Raw genomic sequence first — 13,124 nt, 5'->3', positions numbered from 1 at the left:
AAACCAAAAATTAAATTTATTTAAAATTCAATTTTTAGGTGTTTAGCTCGTTCATGTTATCCGTATCGGCCATAGTGATGTCCTACTTGCAAAACCCTTCTCCTATGACCCCGCCGTGGGCCTCATCTACCGATTAAGATTGAGGGTTCTATAGTAAATAAAACTGTCAGTTTTGCTCTTTGTTTTTGTTTATTCATTTTAACCCCATTAATCTAATCCAATATCCCGAAAGTGTCATAGTAAGGTAACAGATGCTCCATATGTTTTCGGTACCTCTCGTTGTTGTACGCGTGATACCTGAATCCCTCCTTACTTTCGTCCTTTATGATGTTTTCAAAGGAGGCGTCCACTCTTCCCTCTTCTGCTTTCACAAAGGCCAACACCGTAGCCGCACCCATTAAACCTACATTGCAAAAACACGATTTTCTATAGTCGTCCCTTAAGGCAAAACCTTACCATAAAAAGCCCTATGATTATAATCGTTCTTAAATTGTTCCCTGGTAGGCACCCGTTCCAAGGAATACTGCATTTTTGCCAAATTGGCGATCAATTGGGCATAGTAATGATCCAGAATGATTTCTATATGGTCAACTTTCACTTGGATTTTCGTACTGGTGGCTATGAAGTAGTGTAGATCGATGGCCGGACTCGTGAAGATGTTCATTTGGAAGTCGATCTACAGATATTTTAGTCTACAATCGATGTTTCGACATTGGTTTAAATAAAAGCTGAAGTGCAACAGTCTTGGAGTTATTGAGTAATTTTTCAATGGGTTAAAAAAATCTGGACATAGTCAAAGGCTTTACAAGACTCTAAAGATTTTGGAAACTCATGGCGCGATTTTATTGATTTTACTGTCATATGAAAGCTGGTGAGTTTCTTTATAAAAAAGGTCATTACAAGTTTCTATGTAAGTGCAACAGTTTTGGAGTTATTGAATGGTTTTTCAATTTACTAAAAAAAATCTTGATACTGTCAAAGGCTTTACAAAAATCCAAATATTTCGAAACGTTATGGCACGATTTTATTAATTTTAATGTCATATGAATGCTGACGAGTTTCTTTACTAAAAATGTCCTTTCGAGTTTCCTTGGAAGTGCAACAGTTTTGGAGTTATTGATAAGTTTATCAATGCATTGAAAAAATCTTGATTCAGTCAAAGGCTTTACAAAAATCTAAATATTTCGAAACGTCATGGCACGATTTTATTGATTTTAGTCTCATATGAAAGCTGATGAGTTTCTTTAGCAAAAAGGTCCTTAAAGGTTTCCCTGTAAGTACAACAGTTTTGGAGTTATTGAATAGTTCATCAATGGGTTGAAAAAATCTTGATCCAGTCAAAGGCTTTACAAAAATCCACATATTTCGAAAAGTCATTGCACAATTTTATTGATTTAGTGTCATATGAATGCTGATGAGTTTCGTTTCTAAAAAGGCCCTTACAAGTTTCCTTTAAAGTATAAGAGTTTCAGAGTTATTAGGTAGTTTTTCAATGGATTGAAAAATTCTTGATACAGTCAGAGGCTTTACCAAAATCCAAATATTTCGAAAACTCATGGCACGATTTTATTGATTTTAATGTTTTATGAAAGCTGATGAGTTTCTTTACCAAAAAGGTCCTTACCAGTTTCTTTGTAAGTACTGCCGTTCTGGAGTTATTGCGCAGTTTGTCAATGCATTAAAAAAAATGTTGATACTGACAAAGCCTTTCAAAAAATCCAAATATTTTGGAAACTCATCCCACAATTCTATTGGTTTTAGTTTCATCTGAAAGCTGATGAGTTTTTTTACTAAAAAATTAAGACCTCCATGAGACAGAGAGAGATGGATAGAAAATGTTGACATATAAATTAATTTTTTATTGGTTGAAACCTTACTTATTTTGCTCTACGTCTTAAACCAGCAGAAAAAAGTGTTTCGTATTTTTTCTGGAAATATTCGTAATAAACCGTAAATGTACAACAAAACTTCTTTTTGAACGGCCCTCGTAATCAACACAACAAAGCCACGCCTCTCAATCAACCGACACGCATCACGTGATATTTTACGTATAAGTAAACAGAGGTCACGTGACAATCCCCCAGTATGACGTCCGTTCCCAAGATAGCCGCCTGAAATGACATACCGGGGCAAGATAAAAAGTTGTCAAAAAAAAAAAAATTAGTTTTTGTGTACGTAATCGTACCAGATATTTAGCAAATTAAGTGCCTATAAGAAGCAAGTAATTATTTTATTACAATAATAATTAAACGTTTAATTCGAAAGTAAAACTCACAAATCGCATGTCGAGCAACTTCCCATCGGGATGATAAGAGAACATCATGTTGTTAACCCAAAGGTCGCCGTGGTTCAGCACATTAAAACCCCCCAATTTCCGCTTTTGCGCCTGGAATCCCCGTTCGAGGGCCTCGTCGCCCAACGCTTGCAACTTGTATCCATACTTTTCAAAACCTGCGTAAATCAAAATATAAACACTAAACTTTTGATGGTTTAAAAAAAAGTTACCGGGCCACCTGGAACAAGCATCAATCAGCCCTTTATAACCCGCCGCCACCCAATCCCTCGTGAGCGGATTGTTCCCGTACAGTCCCTCATTGTACAACTTCACTTTAGAAGGATCCTACATTAAATTCATTTGTATTAAGTAAAGTTGAATAAATGATAAGGGAGTAGTATATCATACATTTTCGTACATGATAACAGAAGCGGCATGCATCTGGGCCATTTTCTCCACCACCAGGAAACAATGCTCCAAGTCGAACCCGATGTGACGTGGCAACACGTCGAATCCCAAAGTGGTCAAATCCTCCAGGATTATTATCGAGTGAGGAGTGAGAGAGGTGTAGAGGCATTTCGATGATAATGTGTAAAAATCACCTGAGGATTTAAAAAATAATTGAGGAATCGGTGGGATTGCATTGGCAACAAATAAGTAATTTGACTGGGCAGTCAATTAGTGTAGTGTTTTTTGTGCTCATTTAGGGATTGAGATCTTACTGTATTGTGGAAAAGAGGTAAATAAAGTTCCCTTGTAGCATGTGGTAATAGCCACTACATATATCTTAAAATATACAAGGATTTTAGTCTTAGATAAGGTCAACCATAATATTCCTTTCTCTCTTATTTTAGATCTTGAAACCTGTTACTTTAGATTAAGTCTTATCTGATTAATAGAGACATACTTTTTCTTTACATGTATCTATTCATTGAATAGCTTTGTAAAAGATCTTGGATTTTTGTGCTACTTCTTTAAATAAATAAAGTCTTCAGCTAAGGCAACTATTTGGGACAGTACCCTAGCCGGAAATTATAGATTAAGCTTAGCCAAGTATAGTTTATTAGTACTATAGCCTGATCTTTACAATATGAATTAATAATATGTACTTGAAATGTTATATACATTAACAAATAAATAAATAAATAATATATTCAGGAAACATGTCAACAATGTTTGAATGTTCCGAACCTTGAAGAAATGTTTTTTTAGAAATGGTGACCAAATGCTGGTCAACAATATTTACTAAATAGACCATCAATTAACGGCTAAAGGTTGACATATCTATAGTTTAATCCCTTATCAGAATAACATTTCTTTTTTACATTAATAAAGAGCTTTCGACAGAAAAAAATGTGATCGGTTAAGGAGTAAACTCTTAAAGTATCCTTGTCATTGTGCTGTAATAGTAATCAAAAAGAGTTGGCATCTTTATCGTCAAGGTATAATTTTCCCAAGGCTGACTTTTTGTCAATGTATAACCTTTTTCTAAAAATAGACTGGAGCTTTCTGGAGTCTCACACTGATATTAATAAAGCAATTGATGAATTTTATAGAACTTTATATTCAATTTTTGATATATGTGTACCTAAAGGCGGAAAAAAATGTAAAAAATATCCTGTTTGGTTTACAAAAAATATTATAAATAAACTAAAATTGAAAGAAAAAGCTCGGAAAAATACAAATTAAGCAAAAATCAAGATCATTATCTTCAATTTAAAAACTTAGAGTTGAAATTAAAAAGGATATAAATACCGCCCACAAAAAATATTTAAAGCCAATACAAGACAAAATCAGTGTAGACTCTCGATCTTTCTGGTCATATACTTATAAATAATAAGAAAGGATCTGTGCATATACCCAACAAAATGTTTATGGACAATTCGGAATTTAACTCTGGTGAAGAAATATGTAATGCATTTAGTGACTATTTTAGTAGTGTTTATTCGAGGGAAGAGGGTAATAACCCGAATACATTAGAAAATATTTATTCACCAGAAATAATTTTAAATAATGTAAATATAGATGATGTAATTAAGAAATTAGAAGAGAACAAAGCAGTAGGTCCAGATAATGTTCCAAGCTATTTGTACAAGGGATTTTGTGATATATTAAGTTACCCATTATGTTTTTTGAATAATCTAAGCCTTAAAACAGGAATTTTTCCCAATGCTTGGAAAGTAGCAAAAATATGTCCAATCTTTAAGAAAGGCAATAAAAGTGAAATAAAAAATTACAGACCTATTGCTGTGCTCTCAGCACCAGCTAAAGTGTTTGAAACCATTATTTTTAGAACTATTTATCGTACTGTTAGATCTAGCATATCAATATTTCAACACGGATTTTTAAAAGCTAAATCAACTGTAAGCAACTTATTAAGTGTCACTCAAACTATATCTGATGTGCTGAATTAGAGAGGTCAAATGGATATTGTATACACAGATTTTGAAAAAGCTTTTGATAAGATATCATTTAAAATATTATTGGATAGATTAGATAGAGAATATGGTTTTCATAATAATTTGGTGCATTTTATTGAGTCCTATTTGTATAACCGTAGACATATAGTTGTGATTGGGGGACATAGTTCGCGACCATTTACTCCTACGTCTGGCATACCACAAGGCTCCAATTTGGGACCATTATTTTTTCTTCTTTTTATTAACTCTCTGACGCAAGTAGTAACTCATGCTACATGCTCGCTGTTTGCTGATGATCTCAAATTATATTATCAAATAAATAACATAGATGACTGTAGAATGCTACAAGACGATTTAAATAATGTTGTACAATGGTCAATAGAAAATAGATTATATTTTAATGTCAATAAGTGTGTAGTTATGTCTTATAATAGAAAACAAAGAAATATATTATTTTCTTATAAAATACAAGATAGTCTATTGACTAGAGTAGAAAAGATTAAAGATTTGGGTGTGTTATTTGATAAAAGATTGACTTTTAATCTAAATGTAAACGAAGTGGCAAACCGGGCATGCAAAATGTATGGATTTATTGCCAGAAGTACTAAGGATTTCGTGAGTGTTTCCTTCTCAAGCAGTTGTATGTCTCATTTGTACGTAGTTTGTTGGATTATGCATGTATAGTGTGGTCGCCATATTATAACTGTTACAAATATACGTTGGAGCGGGTGCAAAATAAAATGCTCCGCTATATCTATTTTAGAGAAAGGGGGGTATATGACCGTGAGGTGTCAACCACGACATTACGCGAAAGATATGCCCTCCAATCATTAGATAAGAGAAGGCAAAAATTTGCAGTTATTTATCTATATAAAACAATAAATGGGCAAATAAATGATCCTACATTTCTTTCAAGGTTGAGTGTGAATGCTCCAGCGTATCTTACTAGAAGATGTAAGACATTTTATATGTCGGATGTAGCTCTTAATAATAGACACTTGAGTTCACCATTATCACCGAACATAAACTCTTGTTCTTTATACTGTGCCATTATTTAATTTGTGTGAAACTTATAACAGAATTCAAGAAAGCATTGATATTTTTAATACAAGTTGTGCGGAACTCAAATGTCTTTAATATATAACAGATATAGATAATAGATAACAAATGTTTTAAAATTATTTTTAAAACATTTGTTATCTTTATTATTATTATTAGTGTATTATTATTATTATTATTATTAGTATATTAATATTATTATCTTTATTATTATTATTATCATTAGTATGTACTTTGTAATAGGACCATTTACTTAGTAAACTTCTGTAAAGTACCTACATGAAATAAATAAATTAAATTAAATTAGGATTTACATAGCCCAGCAATATTTTTATTGCATATTCATGTAATATCAGGGTTGTACGAGGATTGTCTAGTTTAAAGAGTAGAAGTGCTACTAACCTCCCAATTTTCTCCAGTTTCTCAGGCACTGTCCACACTATTTATATAAATCTTGATTAAAACACTTATGAGTATTATACTTTGTTGTCCACTATAAACAAAGTTGTGAATTTGGAAGGTTTAAAAGTACCATTTTCATTGCACAATTTACACTTTTATATGTGCGAGTAGGTACTTGTCTAGGTAGTTATTACATATCAAAATGGATAATTTGAAACCAGAGAATTTATTTAAACTATTTTAGGCTAAGTGTAGGATCCTTTTTTTTAGTCTCCGCTGACCTAGTACTGACCTAGTAAAAAAAATAATGATAAACCCTACGTTATTCTTGTCTTCGCTCCCATCCTATGCACGTAGACTTAAATTTTAATTAAGACTTCGGTTACAATTACAAAAAATTTATAAAAAAAAGTTTTATCCAAATCCTTTGGGAATTCTGGGAGTTAGAGCCTTTTTCATTTTTTTACCATTTGACTTTTGAATTAATTTTCACAACAAAACCTTAGTTTGTAGAGGTTTGAGACCATCGTCAGTCGATTTAGGTATTCATTGTTAATATCTGGACAAAAAATTATTAAAATCCCTTGGGAATTTCAGGAGATACGGGCATTATATTGATTAAATAACAGGGAGCGTGGACTATAAATTGGTCGCTGGCAACCGGCATATGCTGCGTTCTCGATTTTGGTTGCTGGTTATCGATCGGACGCTAGCTTCACACACATAAAACTCACTTGTCCTTAGTGGGGTACGTAATAATTTGAAACCTTTATTAACTAATTGCACTATATTTTGGTAAGAACCAATGTTTTCCCAAAAAACCCTATGTTTGAAAATAACGACTAAACTAACCTAACCTAAAATTCTAACGTCATTATGCCCATTTGAATTTTGAAAAATGACAGTTTACCACGTTGCCAAATGTATTTTGCACTCGCAGCCGAATAGTTTTTCAGTACTTAAAAAATTAAACTGAATTCATTTTTAAGATCAGTTTTTTAATTTACTTACGTTACTACATTTTGTAAAAATTTCTTTTTTCAAAAAAAAAATACCAATTTTTAAAATGACGTATAACTTAACCTAAAATCCTGATGTGTCATATGGATCTCTGTCAAAGTCAGTCTGTAACGTTGCCAAATGTATTTTTTCACTGCAGCCGAATAGTTCTATCGTTAAAACTAAACTAAATTCATGTATTGTAATTTACTTACCGTATTGAAGATGTTCTTTTTATCAATTTAATGCCTTAAAGCCAAAAAAGCACGCATGGCAACGTCGCGCCGTACCTTATTAACATTCATTTACGACTATTAAATGTGATAGAGTGGTCATTAAAAAACAAATTCATACCTAAGATCTCATACATGGCGGGAAACGTTCTGCTAAACATCTCGGCCTCCTTTTCAAACAGATTCAGCTTTTTGGCCAAATCCTCCTTAACCCCGCCGTCTTCGTTTCCACATTTTACAATCACCGATATTATCTTTGGTTTTCTATTAAACAATTTAAAAAAAACAATACAAATAGTTGCTAAAGCGGTTTTTCAGCCAACAATCACACTTCCGGTGTTAACCGGAATTATCTAAATAAATAAAAGGTATTTTCTTACCCGTCGGTGCTTGAATAAGTGATCGAGGTCCTAAAGAGGTCACTGGTGTAATTTTCCCCAGCGGGAATCGCATCTTTCGTCGATAAATTCAGCAGCCGAACGTTCGCATCTTGGAGGAATGTCCTAAGGGCGTTCTGAAAAAGTTCCGTGGTGAACCACACCGGGACCTTCATTTTTATTATTAATTTTATACGATTAAAATAAAATGCATTTTAAATGTAACAGACAAACTCTTAAATAGGCGATTTAGCAATTGCGTGTGCGGAAAATTAAAAATCGTGCATTTTCTGATAATTATAGTGATCGAGATCGTCTCTTGTCACACGTGATTGACACGTACGGGAATTATTTGGCAGAGATTTTTTTTTTTAAATGTTCGATCGGCTATTATTGTTTCATATTATAGGTGACAACTGGTAATTTTCATCCTTTTTACGTAATATAAATTATTTTTTTTATTGCCAATTTACATATCGAAGAAAATCGACTGTTTTTAATAATATACCTTGCGGCTCCCTTTGATTCAATCTACTAAGTTCGAGAAAACGTCACGATGACAGTTTCAAAATGGCGGATAGACGCCATCTTGGATAGAAGCTTAATTAGAAGGTTTACCGGCGAAAATGCCTGAAGACCAAATTACATATAAATGTAATTTATTAAAAAAATAAATAAATTGGCAGCCTACTAATTTTTTTTAGTTCTAAATGAAATTTGACGTGCCACTGAAGCTTTTTATTATTGAGTATGACAAAGATAGACTTATGACGAACATAATGTGTCACAGAGAGAGAGAGATGGATACACAAAACACATTTTATTTATTTAAAAAAAAATAGAGCCTACTGCATTTGTTTAGTTCTGAATGATATTTAAGGTGCCACCGCAGGTTATTAAAGAGTATGGCAGAAGACGCCAATGTGACAGAGAGAGATGGATATACAAAAATTTTTTTTATTTATTTAATGAAAATGGCTGCCTATTGCATTTTTTTAGTTCAAATAAAATTTGAGGCGCCACTGTAGCTTTTCAATGAGTATGACAGAGATGAACTTACGACGAACATAATGCTTCAGACGGAGATGGATATACAAATCACATTGAGTCCAAGTTCAATTTTGACCTGCTTGTACAAGTACTTGCAAGTACAATAATAGTACTGTGTACTATACAGGGTGTCCCAAAAGTATGGACACACCCAAAAATCTTGGGAAATATGGGCGCTAGAAAAAATCTTTAAATACAAAAGTTTTGGGGAATCAATCGGTGCATCTGGTGGTGACCTTAAACTTGACCTTGAGCTTGACCTTCAAGGTTATTTGAAGGTCAAAGCGATTTTTTTAAATGGGAACCCTTATTTTTGACACCGGATTCTGAAAGAGCGGAAAATGTTATGTCCGGGTATGTATTGAGGTATGAGGTTGAAGTAATCCCGAGAGGTCAAATAGAGGTCAAATAATGACTTTTTAAAAATCTCGCGAGTTCAGTGGTAAAAGAAAACAAATAAAAGACGTACCCTAGGTAAGTCTTAACGAGGAACCCAACGGTGACCTTGGATTTGACGTTGAACCTCATTTGAAGGTCGACCTCATTTCTTCAAATGGAAATCCTTATTATTTGACCTCTTGGGATTACTTCAACCTCAAACCTCAATACATACCGGGACGTAAAATTTTCCGCTCTTTCAGAATCCGGTATAAAAAATAGGGGTTCCCATTTAAAAAAATCGCTTTGACCTTCAAATAACCTTGAAGGTCAAGCTCAAGATCAAGTTTAACGTCACCATCAGATGCACCGTCAATCCCCAAAACTTTTGCATTTAAAGATTTTTTCTAGCGCCCATATTTCCCAAGATTTTTGGGTGTGTCCATACTTTTGGGACACCCCCTATATAATGCGTATAGGTGTTGTACCTTCTGCCTAGAAGGTACTACAACAGTGTATATGCTTTTAATTAAATAAGTAATAATAATTAATTTATAGGAATCGGGTTATTGTACAGGTTAAATTGGTTAGTAGATACAAGGGTTGAGTGGATTAAAAATTAATAAATACTACCAGGCCGCACATTGCATTGACGTATGTAGTAAGTTTAAATTCTTTGTTGAAGAAAAATCCGTTTACGAGAGATTCACCATTAGTAGCGTAACACATTATAGTTATATCGTTGATTAAATATATGTGGTTGAATATTTATACCAAATATTTAATCTTGGCTTCTGACCAATGGATATTGTGTCCATTATGCCACACTTGCTCTGCTATTCGGGATTTGGAAACCTCTCCTCTTTGAGTCCAGCTGCAATGTTCCTTCGCTCTGACTTCTAGGGGGAGCTTCGTTTCACTTATGTATGAGTCACCGCACTCACATGGGATCTGGTAGACGCAATTTTTGGTATCCAACAGGCCATCTGGTTTGGTCTTTGATACCACGCTTCTGATAGTGGTGCTAGATCTAAAGGCAGTTCTAATATTGTACTTGCTGGCAATGCGTCGGATTTGTTCCGATGTACCCCTAATGTAAGGTATGGGTAGAAGTCTGGTTGTCGTGATGGCCTCGTCTCTGATTTGATTTGGACGCGTCCTTTGGATGGTCCTACTTATTAGCTTCTTTGGATATCCATTCTGCTGTAGGTCTTTGTAGATGGTATCCACTTCAGTCTTGAGATCCTCGTCGCTTCTACAGATGGTTCGAGCTCTATTGTAGAGGGATCTTATGATGCCTACTTTGGTGGTTGCAGGATGATGCTGGACTCATAGTGAAGATACTGGCCCGTGTGTGTTGGTTTGCTATAAACTGAAGTTCGTAGATTTCAACCGACCTTTTTAACGAGGACATTTAGGAAAGGTAGAGCTGAGTCCTTCTCTGTTTCCATCGTGAACTTGATTGTTGGTCTGAAGTTGTTAAGGTGAAGCAGAAAATCCTGAAGTGCTTTTTCCTCTTTGTCCCAGATGATGAAGGTGTCGTCCACATATCGAAGCCAGAGCTTGGGTTTGCAATGGGAGGCATTTATTGCATAAGTAAATTGGTCTATAGATACTATTTTTCACTGTAAACTAGGTAGTTGTAAATTCCAAGATGGCGCCTGGGCGACATCTTGAGAAAAAATTTTAAATAGAAAGGGGGGTCGTGTGGTACCTCATTTTAAAGGTCTCAATGACGTGTCTAAAAGTAACAGCCAAAAAAATACACTGTTGCAATTTTATTAACGTTTTTAATAGAATACAATGAAATACTAATTTACAATTAGCAAATAAACAATTTATCAAAAGAAAGACAATATTTAATTTAAAAGATGCTGGAAATGATTTCCTTGTACCTCTTGACACATAAATAACCTATCTGAAAATTCACGTCGAACATTTTCAAATACATCTGCCTCAATATTTTGACAAATGTTAGTGATTCTTTGTCGTAGCTCAAAAATTGAGGCAGGTTCTGTTTCGTATAACTTTTGCTTTAGGTATCCCCACAAAAAAAAGTCTAGCGGCGTTAAATCTGGTGACCGAGCTGGCCATTCAATAGGACCCCGACGACCTATCCAACGACCAAAATAATTATCATTTAAATAATTTCTCACATTCCTGGCAAAATGCGGAGGAGCACCATCTTGTTGAAATGTAATTTCCATGTCAAATTCATGTACATTAGCCTCAACAATTTCTGTTATGAGAGGATCGATAGCATTTTCCAGCATATTTAAGTACAATTCACCTGTTAAATTTTCTTCTAAAAGCAGCGGCCCTACGATATGATTCCCTAATATTCCTGCCCATACATTGATTTTTTGCGGATACTGAGATCGGGTTTCACGAAAAATGTGTGGATTGGTATCACTCCAATATCGACAATTTTGTCTGTGGACATTACCATTTAAAAAAAAAGTACAGTCGTCGCTAAAATAAATGTTGCGCAGGTACGTAGGTTGCCTTTCTACTCTCTCTGCCATAATTTCACAGAATTGCACTCTTCGGTCAGGATCATCTTCAGTCAGTTGATGGACCATTTGGATCTTGTATTGGTGAAACTTTTTTTTTTTTTAAACTCTCCATGCCGTCGAAGTTGAAACTTCACAGATATCAGCAACAGTTGGAGTAGAATGTTGGGGATTTTCTATTATTTCGCCAATTATTTGGACTTGCTTTTCTTCTGAAATAGACATATGGCCTGGGCGTTTTTTATCCTGGACAGTACCAGTAGTTGTAAATTTATTTACAAGTTCCCTTAAATATTTACGGCAAATAGGACGATCAGGAAAACGTTCGTTGAAAACCCTTTCAGTCTCATGAAAATTACGCGTTGCTCCATAAATAAAAATTGCTTCTACTTTTTCCTCCAATGGACGAGAATTAACCATTTTGAAAAAAACAATAAATTCAAACTGCCAAACACATTAAACAATATCTAACAATGACCGATACAAGAGTAATTTACCGGTTAAGGAAAAATATCTTAAAATTTTTTTTCGAGTTTTTTCGAGCTATTTGGTTTTTGGAATGTCTAAATAATGTTCAATAACCTTTAACGTGAAATGTGACATACGAGGGTGGTTCAGTAAGTCTTTAGAAACCAAAAAGTTAATCTTTAAATCCAAAATTCAAAAGTTATAAATTATTTGTATATTATTATTAAAAACGTTAATAAAATCGCAACAGTGTATTTTTTTGGCTGTTACTTTTAGACAGGTCAAAGCGGAGTCCACCGAGTCCATGTAATAAATATTAAAAGTACTCAATAAAACCTTTTAAATGAGGTAACACAAGATTTCTATTTAATGCATTTATTCAAGATGGCGCTTATGTGTTATTTTGACATTTAGAACTGTCGTTTTTATGTCAAAATAAAATAGTGACGCATTTATTTTCGTACACTGATTTTTACCTATTCAAAAATCATAAAAATGTAAAACGTTAAAATAAAATAAAATACTTTTTTATTAGGCCGCCATTTTGAAACGAGTTAAGATATGGGTCTAATATTTCAGGGTTATAAAGTACTCATTGAGACCTTTAAAATGAGGTACCACACGACCCCCCTTTCTATTTAAAATTTTTTCTCAAGATGTCGCCCAGCCGCCATCTTGGAATTTACAACTACCTAGTTTACAGTGAAAAATAGTATCTATAGACCAATTTACTTATGCCAAGTTTCAAAAATTTTGGGATTATTTTAAACCTTATTCCAGGTTTTTGAAGCCCCGTCCGAAGCCATGTTTTGTAGATTTTTGCTTCTCTTGTATTGGGTTTAATTACACAAGAAAAGTAATACTTAGTATATAAAATGTCGAGGGCATTCGGAAATGATATATAGGTAATAAATAATCTCGTCTTGTATAAAAACCGAAATGTTCACACC

The 13,124-nt window shown here is 33.9% G+C and overlaps 1 protein-coding gene across 1 annotated transcript; it reads right to left on the bottom strand.

The window, feature by feature from the left end:
• Positions 1-170: 170 nt before the first annotated feature.
• LOC126733802 (uncharacterized) lies at positions 171-7,972 on the bottom strand. Its single transcript, XM_050437211.1, has 7 exons — positions 7,769-7,972; positions 7,510-7,652; positions 2,684-2,877; positions 2,506-2,620; positions 2,276-2,451; positions 457-676; positions 171-403 (listed from the first exon to the last, which is right to left on the bottom strand). Exons 1-7 carry the CDS (start codon positions 7,939-7,941, stop codon positions 213-215), a joined length of 1,212 nt encoding a protein of 403 aa, XP_050293168.1. The 5' UTR covers positions 7,942-7,972; the 3' UTR covers positions 171-212.
• Positions 7,973-13,124: the final 5,152 nt, after the last annotated feature.

This window comes from Anthonomus grandis, chromosome 3, assembly GCF_022605725.1.
Source record: "Anthonomus grandis grandis chromosome 3, icAntGran1.3, whole genome shotgun sequence".
NCBI lineage: Eukaryota > Metazoa > Arthropoda > Insecta > Coleoptera > Curculionidae > Anthonomus > Anthonomus grandis.
This window is presented reverse-complemented; position numbering and strand designations above follow the sequence as displayed.